Source organism: Phacochoerus africanus, chromosome 7, assembly GCF_016906955.1.
Source record: "Phacochoerus africanus isolate WHEZ1 chromosome 7, ROS_Pafr_v1, whole genome shotgun sequence".
NCBI classification, from domain to species: Eukaryota; Metazoa; Chordata; class Mammalia; order Artiodactyla; family Suidae; genus Phacochoerus; species Phacochoerus africanus.
In genome coordinates, this window is record NC_062550.1 from 50,888,419 (window position 1) to 50,910,505 (window position 22,087).

The window sequence follows — 22,087 nt, forward strand, 5'->3', positions numbered from 1 at the left end:
AATTTCTAATAAATAAATTCTCTCAGGAGAGATAAATTCCCAAGGAGAGTCCCCAAGAAAGATAAATTCCCAAGGAGAGTCCCCAAGAAAGTGAAGTGACAACTTTGGATTGTGGATAGGGTGAGGCTCACCAGGGCTGTGGTTGTCTGAGATGTGGGAAAAGAGCGATGGTGGCTTGGAATATGAGAGAGCTGCTGGGAAGGATAAGAAACAGATGGAATAATGCATGATGAAAACTCCATAATGGCTTTCGCTTTCTCTGAGAACAAATGTTTCTGTTTTCACTGTGACTTGAAAGCACTTAGCTTCCCATGTCAACTCTTGCTTTCTCCTAACTCACTGTGTTAAGACACAAGTTCATGTGCCTGATGCAACAGTGAGGCCAAATAAACCGAAAACATCAGAGTTTGGAGCAGAGAAAGGTTTATTGCAGGGCCATGCAAGGAGGCAGGTGGCTTGTGCCCCACAGAACCCGAAGGGTTTTAGCAAAGCACTTTTAAAGGCCAGGTGAGAAGGGGCATGTTTGGTTATTGCAAAATTTTTGGTGTTAGAATCCTTTATTCTAGCAGCTGTCCATGTAGGCGGGTCGTGGTGTTCTTGTAAACCCCTAGCAAAACAAATGTTATTCTCTGTTCTGCAACGTTTTCTCTCTATATAAATGGAAAATTGTTATACTCTTAAAGGTCAGATCCTTGAGAATAGGCTATCCTGTATATTTTAGGCTATAGGCAACATTCTTTTACAAAAGATACAGAGCCAGCATGACTAAGCACAAGCAACAGAGCACAGAGTTAAAGTGAAAAAAACGTCTAATATGGAATCAGATTTGTTCTTCCCTGTTATAATGGCACTCCAGCTACAATGACCATCTTGTGTTTGCAGAACTCAAGAAGGCTGGGTTCCACCATCACAGAGCCCTCAACTTGCTGTCCCCATTGCCTTGATGGCTTCTCTTCCCATGGTTGCCTCCTTTTTTATCATTTCCATCATTTCATCATTTCCATCCTGGGTCAAATGTCACTTCTTCAGCATCTACTCCCTCTTAATTTGCCACCTTTTCCCATCCCTCTGTTTTATTTCACTTATGGACAAATAAAATGATCATATGTATTAGCTCGTTTATTGCCTTTCTCACTGGGATGTAAGCTCCATGGGAGCTTATCTGTCAAGTTTACTGCCATGTGCCTAGTCTCTGAAACAGTGCCTGAAGTGGCTTTCCAGAGCTACCTATTGGATGAGTGGATCTGATCGAAGAGTTATTAATCACATTATCTTGTTGGATAGCTTTTTAAAGATGAAAAGTGCTATGGAATTTTATCATTGTTTTAATTAGAAGATTTAATAGATCCTTGTGGTGTGTCATATGTACAAAAAAGAAATCACCTACATTCATCTGGGCTCTTTATGTACAGCATTAGAGCTCATCTTCATGAGTAAAATCCTGGAGGGTCATTTTTGTTTCTCTCATTATACCGAAATTATAGGTTATGGCTTTTAGTGAGTATTCAAAGAAGAGCCTCTGATTTACTGGAGAAATCCTTAGTTATCAGGTCTTAAAAATTGTTATTTTAACTAGGTTTATTTTTTCTCACTTACAAGAGTGTAAGCACTGTATTAAAAATTATTTCTAGGAGTTCCCATTGTGGCTCAGTGGTTAATGAATCCGACTAGGAACCATGAGGTTGGGGGTTCGATCCCTGGCCTTGCTCAGTTGGTTAAGGATCTGGGGTTGCTGTGAGCTGTGGTGTAGGTCACAGACACGGCTCGGATCCTGCGTTGCTATGGCTCTGGCGTAGGCTGGCAGCTACAGCTCTGATTCAACCCCTAGCCTGGGAACCTCCATATACTGTGAGTGTGGCCCTAGAAAAGACAAAAAAAAAAAAAAAAAAAAAGGATCCAGCGTTGTTGTGAGTGGTGGTGTAGATTGCAGACACAGTTTGGATGTGGTGTTGCTGTGGCTGTGGCATAGGCCTGCAGCTGTAGCTCCAATTTGACCTGTAGCCCAGGAACTTCCATGTGCCACAGACATGGCCCCTAAAAAGCAAAAAAATATATACATATATGTATATATATATATATATTTCTAGGCACATAATTTTCTGTTATAATTTAAATTAGGTGTATGCAAATATATTTTCATTTCCTACTTTCTATTTATGGGAAAGTTATTTATTTGCTTTTTTTTTTTGACAATCAATCTTTAGTGAGTTTTCTGTTATAAATAATTAATCAATGTTGCTGATCCTAATAGAACCTGCTATTTCTAAGTTCTTTGGCACCCCATCCTGACAGTCTTTCTTCTTTGCAGGAATATATTGCTAAGAATTTCTGTGTCATGCAGTCCCAGATTGGCTATGATATTTTGGCAGAAGATACCATCACAGCTTTGTTGCACAACAACAGAAAACTACTAGAGAAACATATCACAGCAAAAGAAATAGAAACATTTGTTAGTTTACTCAGGAGAAATCGTGAGCCAAGGTTTGAAGTGCTTCATACAGTATTCTTTTCTTGTGGGGACTGTGGCTTTTTGCTTTCTTTTTAGAACTTTTTAAAGTTAAGAATTCTTTCATGGACAAAACAATGTTTGGCTTATAGCTGTAATAATTATGAACAATAAAGAGTTATGACCTCATAGGAGATCAGAACCCTTCATAGACATGTTTAAATGTAATTGATTTTTCACTCTGATAACTTACGTTTTAATAGTACTCCATAGTTTTTCAAAATATATTCATATCCATCATCTCATTTAAATCCTCCCACGTTCTCGTGAAATATACTGGTCATATAATATTATCCATGTTTTAGAGATGAGAAAATAGAAATCAAAAGAGCAGCTTGACCAAGAATACCCCAATGGTAAAGAACAGAATAAGAGGTAAATTTAGAGTTTCTGATTCCACATTAAGTTCCCTTTCTCTTGTACTCTTCTGCCTTAACCTGGAGAAATGAATGCAGAATGGTCAAGAGATTGACAACATTTTCTTTCTCTTTCTTTTTCTCTTTCTTTCTCTTTCTCTCTCTCTTTCTTTCTTTTTCTCTTTCTTTCTCTTTCTCTCTCTCTTTCTTTCTTTTCTTTCTTTTTCTTTTTTTTTTTTTTGCTTTTTAGGGCTGCACTTGCAGCATATGGAAGTTCCCAGGCTCCCAGGCTACAGGTCAAATCAGAGCTGCAGCTGCCGGTCTACACCACAGCCACAGCAACGACGGATATGAGCCTTGTCTGTAATCTACACCACAGCTCATGGCAATGCCAGATCCTTAACCCCCTGAGTGAGTCCAGGGATCGAACCCTCATCCTCATGGATACAAGTTGGGTTTGTTTCTGCTACTCCGTAATGGGAAATCCAAACGTTTTCTTAATTAGTACAGCAAATAATTGTTAGAAGGTAGAACTGGGCCTCTAACTTGACCAGGCTGTATTCACTTTGATTAAGTGTGTGCTGTATGTCTGTGTTACACAATATAGCATTAGCTTTGATCTGGTTTTGTTTTGATATTCAGTTCTGGACAATCCCTTTAGGGCAGATAAGTTGCTTCCTAAATATAACAAGTCCTAGGGATGTGGGATGAAAATCACCAAATAAATGGAAGCAAACATATAACTTTTAGAAATAAAGTTTATACTAAATACCAATAATTGGATGTTTAATTTGTTTCTAATGATGAAGTAGATAAGCAACACGTTAGAAGTATGTTGCATGGATGGATATTAAGAATATATCTAAAAAGTTGCTTTCATTATATCCCAAAGTATATTTTGGGGATGATTCTATAAATTGCTTTTTGTTAATGTTCAATTTAACTTTTTTCTCTTGTCAGGTTTTTGGATTATTTATCAGATCTATGTGTATCTAATACCACTGCTATACCTGTAACTCAAGAACTCATCTGCAAATTTATGCTGAGCCCAGGCAATGCAGACATTCTCATTCAAACTAAGTAAGCCCAGATGATGGAGGCCTCTTCTTCTGTTCATTATTTGTAAGCAGTACAGTTCCTTATCCTGTTTGTAAGTGAACTTGTTCATAGATTTGGTGTTGTGTGTTGTTTATTTCAAGGCTGGTCTCAATGCAAGGAGACAACCCCATGGAGAGCGCCATTCTTTCAGACGACATTGATGAGGAAGAAGTTTGGCTCTATTGGATTGACAGCAACAAGGAACCTCATGGCAAAGCTATCAGGCACCTTGCTCAGGAAGCAAAAGAAGGCACCAAAGCTGATCTAGAAGTCCTTACCTATTACAGGTTAAGTATTGGAGGGAATCATTCTCAGTCTCATACATTCACTGAAAGATAGTTCTCTGAACCCTCTGAAAGTTAGGTATCTATGAAGAAGAAATTTAAGAAGGTGTGTCAGAACTAGGGTAGCTAAAATATTTAGTAATATTAAATAGTCACAGTAAATCTGTGTTTTCCACGTATACCCCTTGCAATTTTCTAACTATGCTATTTTGAAATTATTGTGCAGTAGAGGGTCTTTTCCTCTTACTAACTGGTGTGGGTACCAATGAGAGACACGTTGGGTCCTAGGTAATTGGGTTGAGGGGGAGATGGCATTAGGGCTGGGGAAGCTGACCCAGCTGTTGAGATGGCCTCAGAGAAGGTTAGCCAGTGGTTATATATACATATATACATGGCTTACAAGTATGTGGTGACCTAGGGCTTCAGAGAAGCTGGTGCCCATAGGTGTGAAAGTTTAGCAGAGGCATATGGCAGTCAGAGTTTTGATGGTGGTCAGTATTTTGGGAGCAAGAACCTAAACATATAAACCCAAGGCAGAAAGTCTTGGGCCAGGTTGGGCTCCAATGACAGAATCTGAGAAAAGCAGAGAATTCCTTGTGTTCCCTGATTTCTACAGCTACAGCCAGCTACAAAGCCAAAGGCTACTTCTTGATTTCAGAGGTTGATGAATCCAAGTGCACTGATGCCATTTGGATTGATCACATTTGGTTCGGGAACTGAGTGAGTCTAAACTTGGCATATAAATACCGGAGCCTAGAGCTGAGTGAGCCTGGGCAAGGCAGAGAGAGAGGGTTTCATGTGAGCTATTATCCCTAGCCTTCAGGCTTAGTGTATTTGTAATCCTAGGAGACTGAGAACGGAGAGTCTGATGACACTCTCTATCAGGCACATGTCGATGGAACAAGTAAGGGAAATTGCAACTGAATGGGCATAGAGATGATTTCATCGATCATTTGATCCCTTAACCTACTACCCAAAGAGTTTGACTCGAGTATCACATACACTTGGAATATTGAAATCATAAAAGTAGATGCTGATTGATATGATAATATTTATGAACTAGACCTAGATAAGACAAATAATGTAATATGTTCAATATTTTTAAGGTACCAGCTAAATCTCTTCGCAAGGATGTGCTTAGATCGCCAGTATCTGGCCATAAACCAGATTTCCACACAGCTCTCTGTTGATTTGATCCTGCGGTGTATGTCCGATGAGAGCCTACCTTTTGACCTCCGAGCATCTTTCTGTCGCCTAATGCTGCACATGCACGTTGACCGGGATCCCCAGGAGTCAGTGGTGCCTGTTCGCTATGCCAGGCTCTGGACAGAAATCCCCACAAAGATCACAATTCATGAGTATGTTTGGAAAAATTTCTTGAGGGTTATAAGTTCAGCAAATGAACTCAAAATCAAATGTCTTCGATTAAAAAAATATTTTATTGACCCCCAATTCCCAATCCAGCATAGTATGCAATAAAAGGATGTATACATGTATGTGTAACTGGGTCACCTTACTGTACAGTAGAAAATTGACAGAACACTGTAAACCAGCTATAATGGAAAAAATAAAAATCATTATAAAGTAAAAAAAATAAAAAGCTTTATACAGAAGAAAAGAAAAAATTATTTTATTGAAGTTGATTTACAATGTGTTAATTTCTACTGTACAACAAAGTGACTGTTATAAGTATATGCATTCTTTTTCATGTTCTTTTCCATGATGGTTTATCACAGGATATTGAATATAGTTCCCTGTGCTACACAGTAGGACCTCGTTGTTTATCCGTCCTACATATGGTAATTTGCATCTGCTAATAACAAACTCCGAATCCATCTCTCCCCCAGTTGTCTTCAGTATTGAAATGCCATATAAGGAAAGGCATTTTTGTGTTCAAACTTGGGTTGTTAATCTTTCAAATGCAAATGGGATACTCTTTTTGGAAAGCGAAAATGACAGCTCTTGATAATAGAAATGTTATTCTGGAAACCAACAGACAGAAATCATATTAATAAAAGGAGTAACAACTTGTTAAGTCCTTAATATTATGATAGACTGTGATGTAAATGCTTTTCATGTATTAAATCCTTTCAAAATTGCCCCATTTTACAAATGAGGACACAGTGTCTATAAAGATTAATTAATTTACCCTAGCTTAGAAGCCAGGAGGTTAAAGTATATACTTTTTCCTATTTTAAATGATTATAATCAATTTAACTTGCTTTAAATTCTTTCTGTCTTTCCAGATATGATTCCATAACAGACTCTTCCAGAAATGATATGAAGAGGAAATTTGCACTGACAATGGAATTTGTTGAAGAGTACTTGAAAGAGGTTGTAAATCAGCCTTTTCCTTTTGGAGATAAAGAAAAAAATAAACTGACATTTGAGGTAATTTTTAAAAACAATTACTTTGTGAGGTTTTTAAAATTCTATCCTGTCTAAAATTAAATTCATTGAACATCAAAGATTTCTTCCCTCTAATAGTTGGGATGTTTTGGTAATTAGGTAGTTAAATTAATTTCCCTCTGCCATTGATTAAAAGATAGATTTGATGCTTTAATTACACCTGAGGTACAGTACAAAATATTTTAGTTATCTGTTAGATATTCATTTTTTATTCTTTTGTTTCATTTATTTTTGTAAACTTTATTGCATGTAATGAACAAAGACAGTTTTGTGTATTTATAATATGTTTGGATACATTTTTTTCATCTCCATGAAGGTGAGGTTTTTAGCCTCATTAAACTGAATTGAAATACCTCCATTTATAACATCGCTCTGGGGCTATGGCGACAAAACTAGAGAGATGATACCGTTTCATGATACCTGGTGTATTAAGTACCTTACTGGACTGTAACAGATTACCCCCAAGTTTAGCAGCCCCGGCCAACAAACATTTATAATCTCATGGTTTCTGTGGATCAGGAATCTAGGAGGGCTTACTGGTTGAGTGGGTCTGTGTCAGGCTCTCTCATGAGGTTGTAAATGCAACTGTTGATTGGGGTTGTAGTCTTCTGGGGCTAGGCCATCTGCTTCTAAGCTCACTTGTGTGGTTTTTGGTTGCCATACTTCCTCCCTGGCTATTGTCTAGACACCACATCTTGCCCTTGGGCCTTTCCATAGGCTGTCTCTGTGTCCTTAGAAGCATGGCATCTGGCTTTCCCCAGAGCAACCATTTGAGAGAGAGAGAATGCCCAGGATAGAAGTTGCAATCTTCTGTAACTTAATCTTAGAAGTGGCATGCCGTTGCTTCTGCTGTATTCTGTTGGTGACACCGACTAACCCTGGGGTGATATGGAAGGAGACCCTATATTGGGGGCCGTCTTGGGAGCTGACTCTCACACTTAGAATGTCCTGTGGTATCCAGAAGACCACACAGTGGCATGGGGAACATATATTTCTGGACAAATCTCATGGATCATATCCATTTATTAAAGTAATTCCTTAATGTAACTATTTATTAAGTGGTAATAAGTGGTATCCTACTGACTTAAATAAGTTAGTATTTAAATAAGAGGTAATTTTGTTCTAATGTAAACCTCTTTTAACCACCCTGATACAACTAAAATCTTATCTTCTTGCTTCCTTGCTGGCTGTTGACCAGACTCTATATCTTCTCACATGGGCCTTTGATGGGGTTGATGAACTGGTTCTATTTGGATTCAATTCTAAACATGAATAAATTAGAGTTCAGTAGTTGCTTTTGCAGGAATTTTGATTCCTAGGTATTAAAGAATTAGAAGTTTAGAAATGCCTGTGCTAACTTAGATAATAAAAAGTCCATGCTCATTTCAGTTCCTAATGTTTTTCTTTTCTTTTCCACTCTCTCCCCCCTCTTTTAAAATTAAGGTGGTCCACTTGGCTCGGAATCTCATATACTTTGGATTTTATAGTTTCAGTGAATTATTAAGGCTAACAAGAACACTGCTGGCTATCCTAGATATTGTACAGGTCCCCATGTCATCATATTTTGAAAGATTAAGCAAATTTCAAGACGGAGGTAAGAACCTTTGAGAAAAGTTATGTGTGTTTTTTTTTTTTTTTTGGTATTACTTTGAGGTGAGATTAAAAACAAAGCTATAGAAAAGTGGTTGCTAGCATGGATCTGCTAATATATGTGTCCTGAGGGATAAGAGGCTGGGTTTACAAAGATGCTTCTCTGTGTTTAATGAAAAGCTTTAAAAGACAACTTCATAAGATCGATGAAGCCTATCTTTAGCAGCTAATGTTATGGTCAATCCATGAGGGAAAATACTACGTGATAAAAAATAAAAACATCTTGGAGTTCCTGTTGTGGCTCAGGAGGTTAAGAACCCAACTAATATCAGTGAGGATGTGGGTTCAATCCCTGGCCTCACTCAGTGGGTTAAGGATCCAACATTGCCATGAGCTGTGGCATAGGTTGTAGATATGGCTCAGATCTGGCATTGCTGTGGCTGTGGTGTAGGCTGGCAGCTGCAGCTTTGATTTGACTCCTAGCCCGAGAACTTCCATATGCTGTGGGCACAGCCCTAAACAGAAAACAAAAAACAAAACAAAACAAGCTTGGGAGTTCTCTGGTGGTTTAGTGGTTATGATTTGGCTCTTTCACTGCTGCGACCTGGGTTCGATCTCTGGTGTGGGAACTGATATTCCCACATCAAGCCACTGCATGCTGTGGCCAAAAATAAATAAATAAATAAAACATTGTAGTATTTGTGATCATCTGGTATATGCCATGTGCTGGCTCTGCTTCATACCAGGGCACAGAAAAATGAAAAGTGTGGGTACAGTCAGGGTTACACCAGAGAAGTGGTGATGGCCAAGCCAGCATGGGAAGCAACACATCAAAGTGGACAAGACATGTGCATTTGAATCAGAATGCCTACGTGCACATCCTGCCTTGACCATTAGGTCAAGGTATTTATCTTCTCTAAGAGTTTCTTTTTTTTATGGGGTATGATGATGGTAATAATAGTACCTTCCCTTATGATTTCCTTGTGAGAATCAACTGAATGTACACAACATATTCAAAGCACTTAGGACAGTTCTTGTCTCATAACTCAATATAATTTTTGGAGGGGAGGGGTGGATGGTGATTGTCTTAGGCTGGATGCTCTAAAAATTCCCTGTGGTATAGAATTGGTGTAGAATGTATGTTGAGGAGTGCATTTAGTATAGACAACCTGGAAAGCAGGAAGGTAGGATCGGGCAGACAGAGAAGCTGACCCACAGCACGGTGACAACTGAGATCTTCGCTGATCCTGCAGGGAGCTCTGGAGCTGGGATGTCCCTTTAGAGTGGTCACAAATTCAGGCAAGGGGCCTGTGCTTTGTGTCCTTGCATTAGCCAGCATTAACTGCTGGCTGCATCACAGAGGGGGTGTGTAGTGTTGAATAAGGCTCTGGCTGAGGTTCCCTCTTAGTGAGAGGCACAGCTGTGGGAATCCAAAAGCTGAGGAAATAGATGTCTCTGCTCCTAAGAGAGGCAGTATGGGTGGAGCACAAGTATCCACTCCAGTATCCACTGCAGGATTAAAAGAATAAAACCAGGAGTTCCCGTCGTGGCGCAGTGGTTAATGAATCCGACTAGGAACCATGAGGTTGCGGGTTCGGTCCCTGCCCTTGCTCAGTGGGTTAACGATCCGGCCGGCGTTGCCGTGAGCTGTGGTGTAGGTTGCAGACGCGGCTCGGATCCCGCGTTGCTGTGGCTCTGGCGTAGGCCGGTGGCTACAGCTCCGATTCAACCCCTAGCCTGGGAACCTCCATATGCCGCGGGAGCGGCCCAAGAAATAGCAACAACAACAACGACAACAAAAAGACAAAAGACAAAAAAAAAAAAAAAGAATAAAACCAGAAATCATGAGGCAGAAATATCTGATAAAAGAATTGTAAACAAATAAGTGGCTGATGTAATGAATTTCTGTTGTCTAAATCTCAATTCCTTCTGTGTTTGCGGAAAATCTGTACAGATTACTAAGAAGCAGCTTAAACCCCTTAAATCCCTCCCCTTCAGTAGAACTAGAAGACAGGACAGTACAAACTTCGCTTATTGTAAGTGGACAAGTTGCACCAGTTTTAGTGGCACTGTGGCAGTTAGGGGGTTCTGGAAAAACCATGTGGATGAGACAAGAAGGGATTGTGCCAAGGTCGCTTTTAGAAAGAGGACATCTATCCTAAGGGTGAAAGTACTGAAAAGAATCCAGGTAGATAAGAGCTGAGTATAGAGGAAGGAACCTGAAATAACACAGGTAGCAGTTGTGGGAATGCAGTGCTTCTAGAGGTGAGCAAGGTTAACATGAGGTTGTGGGTTCAATCTCTGGCCTCGCTCAGTGGGTTGGGGATCTGGCATTGCTGTGAATTGTGGTGTAGGTTGCAGACCTGGCTTAGATCCAGCATTGCTGTGGCTGTGGCATAGGCCTATGTGGCTATAACTCCGATTTGACCCCTGGCTTGGGAAAGTCCATATGCCCTCGGTGCGGCCCTACAAAGCCCACAAAAGAAAAAAAAAAGGAAACAAAAATAATTGAAGAAAATTTAATTCTTCCTCTAAGGCTCCCAAACAAAAGCCAAACTTTAATGAAACTGCGCTTCATGACTCAGACAGGAGAGGGTGCTCTTGAACTAAAGATCATGTAAACCAGCTCCTATTGTCACTTTGGCCATAAAATACAGAGATGTAATCAGTCTTCATCTGTATGAAAGGACTATAAGATCAAAACAGAATGGAGGATCAAAACATTTCTGTTGATGGACATTTTTCTCTGAAAATCAGCCATGAAAGAGAAGGAAATTGTAACATGATACTCTAAACTGAATTAAATATCTTCAAAGATGAAAACATGAACATATGAAAAACATCTTGAATCATAAAGTTAGGAATGGATCAAAGAAATGGAAGAAATGAAGTGAAAGTTGATTGGATTCAGGGAAGAAATAGAGTAAAATGATAGGCATTATTATGATTTTATTATTATTATTATTATTATTATTATTATTGGCATTATTGGAAATAAGTGGCTAAAATTACAAGATATCCAAGGGAGAATAGATTTGAATGAAAGTATAGAAAACACCATTTCAGGAAGAAAACACCATTTCAGAAACACCATTTCAGAAAACACCATTTCAATGATGAGTATGTTGAGGATTTAAAGAAACAAGGAAAAAAAAGTAAGTAAGAAAGTGGTTGAGATGGAAGAAAGGCAAAGAAGAGCCATCATATGAATAATTGGAGGCCCTGAAGAAGAAATACAAAACAGTGGAACAGAATGGAGATTTAAAATTCCAACCCAGGATTTCCCACCGTGGTGCAGTGGGTTAAGAATCCAACTGCAGTGGCTCAGGTCTCCGTGGAGGCTCAGGTTCAATCCCCGGCCCAGTGCAGCAGGTTCAAGGATATGGCATTGCTTTGGCTGAGGCTTGGATGCAGTCCCTGTCCTGGGAACTTCCATATGCTGTGGGGGCACCATAAAATTAAAAAAAAAAAATTCCAACCCAAGAAACTGTTCTGTAAGTAAAAGATAACCTGAATTCCACATGGAGAGGTTGTATAGAATGTTACTTTCTAAGACTTAAGAGACAGTATGATGAAACCATCGTAAATAGTATATGATCACAGAGAGTGCTCAGGAGGACAGGGAGGCACTATGAAAGCAAATGGAGAAAAAAAGGAAAGGACAGATGCTTCTTACAATAGTCAATTTATTTTACACCAGATCAAGTTAGAAACTGATCTTGACTTTTGGTCTCAGAGCTTATAGTATGTTTTCAAAGTTTGACTCTAAAGAAAAGTGCCTTATTCCTCTGAAAATTTACTAATATCTTGCATGTACTCTCTACTGTCCTGTGCATGTCTGCACTCTTAAGACTTTTTTTTCCACTCTTTTTAATATTTTTATGATTGTCGTGTTTTCTCATGACCTCCATTCGCTTCTGACGACCTTCATCATTCTTTCAGCTGAGAACCAGTAATTAAATTAGTAAGAATTTATTAAGCAACTGTTATATGAGTAGTCACTGGGAATAAATGATGGACAAGATAGAGTCCTTAGACCTAGGGAGAACAGACAGTTAATAAATAAATGGCATCATCTCCCCTCCCTGTATTGGGGGAGACCGTCAAATAATAAACAAATGAATATACACTGTTACTATGGATAAAAATCAAGTAGGGTCATATGGAGCATGACAGAGTAAGGGAGGGGCAGTTATTTTTAGCTCAGGTGGAATGGACAACCTCTCTGACGTTGGAGCAGAGACCTGTATGCATCAAGGAAGACAGTCCTGAGGCAGGGTAAACTTCACATGTGTGCAGAGCAAGAGCAAGGCCATTTTGGCTGAGGTGAAGGGAGAGAAGGGAGACTAGTAGGGGAAAAGGTAGGAGAAACCCAGATTGTAGAGACTTGCAGATCCTTGGATTTGAGTTGTGTTCTGAGTTGATGGGCAGCTTCAGAGGGATTTGAGAAGGGATCTGTGTAATTTGATAACTTTGGCTGCTGACTGGACTATAGAGAACACCTGTGTGGACATACATGTTAGAAAGCGTGTAGAAAGGAGGCTATGGTGGAATTGGATGATGGTTTGGGGCCAGGACAGCAGTGACAGAGGTGGTGTGAAGTGGGTGTCTGTGGACCAGTCCAGTCCTGACTAATAGGACTTGGGTGTGGAGTGGGAAAGAAAGAAAAGAGTCCAAGATGATTCCTTGGTTTTGAAAGCAGTTGGGTGGAGGTGGTACTCTTTATCGAGGTGAGAAAGACTATGAGAAAGTGGGGGTGGAGGGACGATCAGCATTTCTGTTTGGGCGTATCGGGTGTGAAGTTGCCAATGGGGAATGTTAAGGTGACTGCTGGGTATGTGAATGAACTCCGGGTGTTGTCAGGGTAGAAAATATGAATGTGAGAGTCAGTGCCCAGGAGACGTTCAGAATGTCAGACTGAATACAATCACCTAAGGAGTCATTGTTCATTGGGAAGAACCCATGTCTAAACTCCTGGATGCTTCAATGTTGACCAGTGACATAAGGGAGGAGCCAGCCAAAGAGATTGGGACAGAGTGCCAATGAGTAAAGAGGAAAACCAGGAGAATATGATGTCTTGGAAGCCAACGAAAAGTAATTTTAATTGTCCCTTGGCTTATATCATAGACTTCCTAGATAGCCACTGTTCACTGAGTATTTGATGTGCTCAGTGGTTTTACATAAATCACATGTAGTGTGATACATGTAGTGTGTGTGACTTAACTGTGACACACAGTTTTACTCTAGCAATGAAATATGAAACACCGTAGTTCTAGTCCAGTATAAAAAGGGATTCCTGTTTGTTTTTATCAGCCAATTATAATTCTCTAAGAAACTTCTGTGTTGATAAGAAACACCTAGATGTGTCCTGCAGATGTCTCTCCCTTTTGAGACTCGTATGTTATGTAGAGTGCCGTCTTTTCATCTGGGGAAATGTAGGTTCTTTTCCATTAGAGCTTACTGCAAGATACTGAATATAGGCGTTTCTGTCATGTTCAGTGGTTAATGAATCTGACCAGCATCCATAAGGACACGGGTTCGATCCCTGGCCTTGCTCAGTGGGTTAAGGATCCAGCATTGCTGGGAGCTCTGGTGTAGGTCACAGATGTGGCTCAGATCCTGTGTTGCTGTGGCTGTGGATCCCCTAGCCTGGGAACCTCCATATGCCTCAGGTGTGGCCCTAAGAAGCAAAAAAAAAAAAAAAAAAAGATATTGAATATAGTGCCCTTTGCTATACATTAGGTCCTGGATCAGGAAAATTATTCTCTACAGAAGACATTATTGGCACGATTGGTAAAATTTGAGTATGGATTGATATATTAGGTTGTAGAATTGTATCAGATTTCCTGAACTTTATAGTTTTACTCTACTGTAGTTATGTCAGAGAATGTACTTGTTTTTAGCAAATACAGGCTGAAGAATTGAGAGTTAAAAGGTCATGATGTCTCAAATAGTGCAGGAAAGACATTGTGTGTGTGTGTTTTTAAAGAGAGAGAGAGGATGCAAATGTTACAGGATTTGTGAATCTGACAAATACGGGCAGAGTGTATTCTGAGTTCTTTGTACTATTTTTGCAACTCTTTCTATAAACTTGGAAGTATTTCAAAACAGAAAAGTTAATGACTTAAATAATTAGCCAAGGAAAATGATTCACTATATGGAAAATGATTCATTATATGTAAGGTGACGCTTCAAACTTGCAGCATTAATCTTGCATTTCTTCTAGGCGATGTGTTTATTATAGCGGAGTTCTCTTAGGCTACAAAGCCCTAAAAAAGTCTTTTTAGACTCTATAAATTCTTAGCAAAAGAAGCAAGAGAGAACACATTTCTGGAATTTCCAAATGTGGAGACAGGATTGTCAGGCCTGGGAAAAATTTCTGTGGTACAGGGCGAGACAGAGGTTGATGCCAGAGAGGAAATCCCAGATTATGGGAAGTACCTGGAGAAAAAAAGAATTGCTATTCTTAAAGGACAAGTTGGGGAGCTGTAGCAATCTTGCTACCTTGCAGTGTGTGGCATCATCTTGACTCATTTGTCTTCAAATACTTGGGATTATATGTTCTGATTTTTAATCAAACTTTATTTTGAATTGGAAGTCATTTGCAAAGCACAATTTTTAAAAAATAGGAAGTAACTTCCTAAGCCTCGTGGCTAGACGAACCAGCTCTTTCAAGTACGTGATAACAGCTTTCTTTTCTCAAACTGTGTCTGGAAAATTTTGTGCAATTGAACTATGTCTTTTTTTTTTTTTTATCCTTCTGATCTACTTACCACTTATGAAGTCTGTTCCAGCGCCGTTGGGGTGAGACATTCAGAGAAATGTGTTTGGTCATTGTTTGGCAGGTCAGGAGCAGAAGAAGAGGCATGTCCAGGAGGTAAAGGCTTATGGTTCCAGAAGTTCCATTCCATACTGGCCTCGGGGTGCCTGCCTTAAATAGGATGTACACACATGTGTTTTTCTGGGAAATCCTATAGGCTTCAATGTCAGTGATTAGTTTTTAAGTGATGGGGACGGCTGGCTCGGAAAGTGGCGATTCCAGAGGTTTTCCTTTTCTGTGTCCTTGGTTACAGCACAGCCTACCTCATGGCCTGGGAGTTTTCCTTATCCTGAGCTGCTTGGGTGCTTGTGTGTAGCTCCCAGGCTGTGACTGCTCAGCGTCACTGTGGCATTTAGTTGGCACGTTCGGAAGAAATGGCCAGGCTCAGAAACAGCTTCTCAGGTTGGTGCCCTCAAGGTGGTCCCTTCAGAAAATTATCCAGACGCACTCACTGGAGACACAGGGTGCTGGCACTGCCCTGGCCTTTACTATAATGGTGGAGAAGATGCTTATCTTCACAACTCTCAACTCTCAACCTTTCATGTGCTATGTACTCACTTAAGAAAAGAAATACAGTGGAGTTCCCTCTGTGGCTCAGCGGAAACGAATATGACTAGTATCCATGAGGATGCAGGTTCGATCCCTGGCCTCAGTCAGTAGGTTGAGGATCCAACATTGCTGTGAGCTTCGGTGCAGGTCTAGGATGTATCTCCGGTCTGGTGTTGCTGTGGCTGTAGTGTAGGCTGGCAGCTACAACTCTGATTCAACCACTAGTCTGGGAACCTCCATGTGCTGTGAGTGCGGCCCTGAAAAGACAAAAGAAAAAAAAAAAGAAGAAAGATACTGTTTTCAAACAAATGTATTCTCTCTCAGCAGGCTATGTTGTTTAGTCAATTTGCTTCTCCTAATACCTGTCATTTACTCTCAGTGATCTAAAATGCATAGGCACCATTCAGTGTAATTGATCTTTTGGGTGGAAGGATTATGCCAAGCAATCCTCTTCTTTGCCATGTTGAGAAGTTCAAAGCACACACCTATACTGGCTGATAAAGTGGATATTTTCAATATACTTGAAAGTACCCTTCATTTTAAAAAATCATGCATTTCTTTTTGTGCCTGCTGAAGGATATCCAATCCTAGGATACTGCGGATACTACAGGCATACATCCTTTTATTGCCCATAGCTTTATTGTGCTTCGCCGATTTTACAAATTGAAAATTTGAATCCAGCAAGTCTATTGGAGTCATTTTTCCAATGGTATTTTCTCACTTTGTGTCTCTGAGTCGCATTTTGGTAATTCTCACAATATTTCAAACTTTTTCATTGTTAGTATATTTGTCATGGCAATCTGTGATCTTTGATGTTGCTCTTGTGATTGTTTGGGGCTGCTTAATCAATAAATGTTTTGTGTGTTTTGTCCACTTCACCAACCTGCTACTCTCCCATCTCTCCTCACCTTGATGCCCCCCTATCCCTATTCCCTCAGACACAACAATATTGGAATTAGGCCAGTTAATAATCCTAGAGTGACCTCTACGTGTTCACGTGAAAGGAAGAATTGCATGTTTCTCATTTCGAATCAAAAGCTAGAAATGATTAAGCTTAGTGAGGAAGGCATGTTGAAAGCCAAGACAGGCCAAAAGCCAGGCCTCTTGTACCAGTCAGCCAAGCAGTGAATGCAACGGAGAAGTTCTTGAAGGAAATTAAATGTGCCCTTTCAATGAACACATGAATGATAAGAGAAACAGCCTTATTGCTGATATGGAGAAAATTGTACTGGTCTGGACAGATCAAATAGGCCATAACAGTCCTGTAAGCCAAAGCCTGATCCAGAGCATGGTCCTAACTCTCTTCAGTTCTATGAAAGCAGAGACAATGAGGAAGAGAAGTTGGAACCTGGCAGAGTTTGGTTCCTGAGGTTTAAGGGAGGAAGCCAGCTCCGTAACATGCACGTGCAAGATGAAGCGGCAAATGCTGATGTAGAAGCTGCAGCAAGTTATCCAGAAGATTTGCTCAGATAATTCATGGAGGTGGCTGCGCTCACAACCAGGTTTTCAATGAAGACAAATCAGCGTTCCATTGGAAGAAGATGCCATCCAGGACTGTCATAGCTAGAGGAGAGAAGTCCCTAGAGGGGAAAGTCCAAGCTTTAAAGGACAGGCTGACTATTGGTAGGGGCTAATGCAGCTGGTGACTTTAAATTTAAAATTGATGCTCCTTTACTGTTTCAAAAATCCTAGGGCCTTTCAGAATTATGCTAAATCTATCTTGCCTGTGCTCTTTCAGTGCAACAAAAAAGCCTGGATGACAGCACATTTGTTGACAGCATGGTTTACTGAATATTTTAAGCCTACTTAGTACAGTTGAAACATGCTGCTCAGAAAAAAAGATTTCTTCCAAAATATTGCTGTTCATTGACAACACACCTGGTCACCCAAGAGCTCTGATGGAGATGTACAAAGAGATGAATGTTGTTTTCATGGCTGCTACCACAGCATCCATTCTGCAGCCCATGGATCAAGGAGTCGTTTTGACTTTCAAGTCTTATTCTTTAAGAAATACATTTTGTAAGACTATATAGCTGCCATAGACAGTGATTCCTTTGATGGATCTGGGCAAAGTAAATTGAAAACATTCTGGAAAGGATTCACCATTCTAGATGTCATTAAGACCATTTGTGATTCATGAGAAGAGGTCCAAACATCAACATTCACAGGAGTCTGAATCCAACCTCATGGGTGACTTTGAGGGGTTCAGAACTTCAGTGGAGGAAGTCGGTGCAGATGTGGTGAAAACAACAAAAGAGCTAGGATTAGAAGTGGAGCCTGAAGATGTCACTGATCTGCTATAATTTCATGTTAAAACTTGAACAGTTGAGGAGTTGTTTCTTATGCTTGAGCAAAGAAAGTGGTTTATTGAGATGAAATCTACTCTGGTGAAGATGCCGTGAAGGTTGTTGAAATTGCAGCAAAGGATTTAGAATATCATATAAACTGAGTTGGTAAAGCAGTGACAAGTCTTGAGAGATTTGACTCCAAATTTTAAAGAAGTTCTAGTGTGGGTAAAATGCCTTCAAACTTGCTTCCAAAAGGAAATCCATTGATGCAGCAAACTTCTTTGTTGTCTTATTTTAAAAAGTTGCCACAAGCACCCCAGCCTTCACCAGCTACCACCCTGATCAGTCAGCAGCCATCAATATGGAGGCAAGACTCTCCACCAGAAAAAAGATGAAAATGCAGTGTTGGCTTGGATGGCCCACAATTTTTAGCAATAAAATATTTTTAAAATTAAGGTTTATACATTGATTTTTTTAAAAAACACATAATACTTGATAGACTAAAGCATGGCGTAAGCATAAATTTTATAGGCACTGGGAAATGAAAAAAATTCATACGACTCAATTTATTGTGATATGTGATTTATTGATGGTGGTCTGGAACCAAACCTGCAATAATATCTCTGAGGTAGGCCTGTGCTAATCATTAGTGACAATCACTTATTACAGGTGCCTGGATATATTTTGTTCTACTAGAGTCATGTGAATAGTTGGGACAAGTGTAAATCATACTTACATGTTCTAAGAACAACATAATGTGTTAACTCCAAATAGTTATGTTATCATCTCCATCTGAACAGAGTATAAAACTGTACACAGTAGGGGAAAGATTTAGGTCTAATTTGTTATTTCGTTATCCTGTCAACATCCTTTCATTTATCTGTTTTTCCCTGGAATGGAACTGGGGTTCAAATTTTAAAGTGAGCGTTAAAGTCTAACCATTGAGTAAAACTTGGGCCCACTAGGGTGTATAGGCCACCACTCTCATTTCTTTCCACAGTTGTCCCCCACCCTTGAACTCACCATAGTCGAGGAGTTCCTGTTATGGTGCAGCGGAAAGGAATCCAACTTGCAACCATGAGGTTTTGGGTTCCATCTCTGGCCTCACTCAGTGGGTTAAGGATCTGGCGTTGCTGTGAACTGTGGTGTAGGTCGCAGAGGCAGCTCGGATCCCGCATTGCTGTAGCTGTGGCTGTGATGAAGGCCAGCAGCTACAGCTCTGATTTGACCCCTAGCCTGGGAACCTCCATATGTCATGGGTGGGGCCCTAAAAATAAAAAAATAGAAAAGAAAGAAAGGAAAGGCAGTCGATCAGAAAACTACCAAAAGCCCAAACAAGAGCTGAATAGTTTCTTTTTATTTTCTATTGTTTTGCTTTTTCACAGATGCAAATTCTTGGGAGTTTCCATAGTCAAGCCCTGAAATGTGGGCCTGTTCCTGGACAGTAACCAGATAATCTCTTTTTTTGGTGAATATGTTGTAATATTGAAAAAGGGAAATTAGCAAAAAAAAAAAAAATCAATGGAGAATTCCATTTACTTTTAGGATTTCCTCAACTTAGAGGTTTCAGGGTTGGAGCTGAAGTGCTTTTGGTCTTAGGGAATAAAATCTAGACAACCACAATAGTCAGAAATGATCCTCCTCCTCTCAAAGGGTTCCAGCTGCCCTGGGTGACTCATGTTGCCCTGTGGGCCCAACCCAAGGTGGGGGAAGAGATAAGGAGGGACCGGTAGTGGGAGGTACTTTGGATGTAGGGATGTTCAGTAGCACCCCTTGCCTGGGAGACTGGGGGAGGAGAGCAGGGGCATGCTAGCTCCCCATCTGGTGGCAAAGAATCAGCTGCTTCAATTTAACTTTTTTTTTTTTTTGCCTTGGCTGGGACTTCACATGATCCACCTTGAAATGCTTTTCCTGGCAGCAAAGTTGCTTTCAAAAAGGAGAAGGGAAATTGAGCTGGGAGGTGGAGTAGAAACATTTGTTAATAGTGTTATATGGGTGGGAAAGGAAGAAAATATTTGCAGCTAAAAATCTGCCAGAAAATAATTTCTTCCTTTATAAAATTAGGAGGTTAGTCTAAATGTGATGTTTCTGGTCTCTTTCAGTTCAGAACTATGATGCTTTGAAGATTAGTATGCAATTCTCATTCACCCACTGAACGGTATTCTTTTTAATCTGTCTTGCAAAACACTCCTTTCAGCAAATATCCATGAAACATGTCTTCTGGCTAAGAGCTGTGATTGCTCTTTGTAAAGACACCAGCTGGAATGCCTTGAAACCAGAAGCCTTAGTTCATTAAACAGGTCGAGTGTGGCACAAAAAAAGTAAGCAAGCAAGAAAAGCTCACCTGGGTACAAGGTGAGACGCCAAGGAGGTGTATATGTGGGGTGCCAGATGAGAAAGAAGAGAGATGGGATTTAGTACAATGGCCAGAACTGAAGAGCAAGTAGCTAAGGTCTAGCCAGTGCATTGTAAGGATCCTCTCTGGTGTTCCTTTGGCTCCTATTAGTGTTTCATCAGGCTGAGCTCCTTCCAGGTTTGTATGAAGGACTTAAGTTCGCAGCAGAGCTCATGGGGCTCAGAAGTGTCAGGCAGGTTGACTTGCAGGGGAAGATAGATGCCATAATGACCAGTCTCTTTCATGGATTTATGGACTTAATTTTTCCTATCACTATTCTGCCTCCTAATATGCTCATTTTATTTTTATTTTTTATTAAAATTAAAAAATTAAAGTATAGTTGATTTACAATGCTGTATTAGTTTCAGGTGTACAGCATAGTGATTACATATGTTAGATTCTTTTCCGTTACAGGTTAGTAGAGAATATTGAGTACAGTTTCCTGTGCTATATAGTAGGTTCTTGGTGGTTATCTATTTTATATATAGTAGTGTGTATATGTTAATCCCAGCCTCCTAATTTATCCCCCCCTCCTTTCCCCTTTGGTAACCACGAGCCTGTTTTCTATGTCTGTGTGTCTATGTTTTCTTTTTCTTTCTTTCTTTTTTTTTTTCCCTTCCTTTTTAGAGCCGTACCTTGGCATATGGAGGTCAAATGGCTAGGGGTCAAATCAGAGCTGTAGCTGCTGGCTTATACCACAGCCACAGCAATGCGGGATCCGAGCTGCACCTGTGACCTACACCACAGCTTGCAGAAACGCTGGATCCCTGAGCCACTCAGTCAGGCCAGGGATTGAACCTGCATCCTCGTGGATACTGGTTGGATTCGTTTCCACTGTGCCACAATGGGAACTCCAACTTCTGTTTTGTAAAGAAGTTCATTTGTATCATTTTTTAGATTCCACATATAAGCAATATTGTATGATATTTGTCTTTCTCTGTTGCCTTTCTTCACTCAGTATGATAATCTCTAGGTCCATCCATTTTGCTACAGATGGCATGATTTTATTCTTTGTTATGGCTGAGTAGTATTGCAATGTATATATGCACTACATCTTTATCCATTCCTCTGTTGATGGACACTTAGGTTTCTTCCATGTCTTGGCTGAGATGCCCCTTTTAGATGGCCCCATTCTTCTACCCATCCTCGCTCATCTCTGCTTCCAGCCTGTTGCTCACCCTCAGTCAGAGCTGTCTCATCCACTCTGGGTATCGTTCCTCACACCTGCCCGCTTCCCGTATGCTTCTCTCTCTGTCTACACCTTCTCTCCCCATCCACATCATATGCTCCTAGTAAAGGAAGCTGTGGACAGGACTCGAGGAGAAGGCAGGGCCACGTATGCAGTCCTGTCCACAGTGATAGGCTTCTTCTGTCCATCGTGTGTATGCACTATGTCAGGGAAGCATGTTCTTCTTGTGGTGCCCAGGGATTCTTCCGCTGACAACAATCCCCCAGGAGCTCTGGAGTTCCTTACTACAGGTTGGGCTCCCCAGGAAGCAGACTCTGGACAGAGATTTGCTCAAAGGAGGTTTATTAGGGAGAGCTCTTAGGATCAACACCCATGGAATGGAAGGGAAAGAAGCGGGACTGGGCCAAGGGAGAAATCAGGTTATGATGTGGTTTTAGTGGGAGCTTCTGGGAGATCTGAGGTTGGGGTGTCCTTTCAGAATTGGCTCCCATTGAATGAGGGGGGCTGCATTCTTCTGCTCTGGAATGGGGTGTGGCCATGCTCGAGGCAGCTCTCTTCAGACCAGCCAGGCCTCATGGGGTGACTTTTGAGGGCTGTCACCCA

General features: G+C 40.5%; 1 protein-coding gene across 1 annotated transcript in view; it reads left to right on the plus strand.

Annotated features, from left to right (window-relative positions):
• Window positions 1–22,087, plus strand: part of ITPR2 (inositol 1,4,5-trisphosphate receptor type 2) — a 520,896-nt gene that overhangs the window by 164,558 nt on the left and 334,251 nt on the right. Inside the window, exons 16-21 of the mRNA XM_047787348.1 lie at window positions 2,309–2,481; window positions 3,823–3,942; window positions 4,062–4,247; window positions 5,351–5,602; window positions 6,491–6,635; window positions 8,097–8,247. Coding sequence (XP_047643304.1) covers window positions 2,309–2,481; window positions 3,823–3,942; window positions 4,062–4,247; window positions 5,351–5,602; window positions 6,491–6,635; window positions 8,097–8,247 — 1,027 coding nt within the window. The remainder of the gene's footprint in view (window positions 1–2,308; window positions 2,482–3,822; window positions 3,943–4,061; window positions 4,248–5,350; window positions 5,603–6,490; window positions 6,636–8,096; window positions 8,248–22,087) is intronic.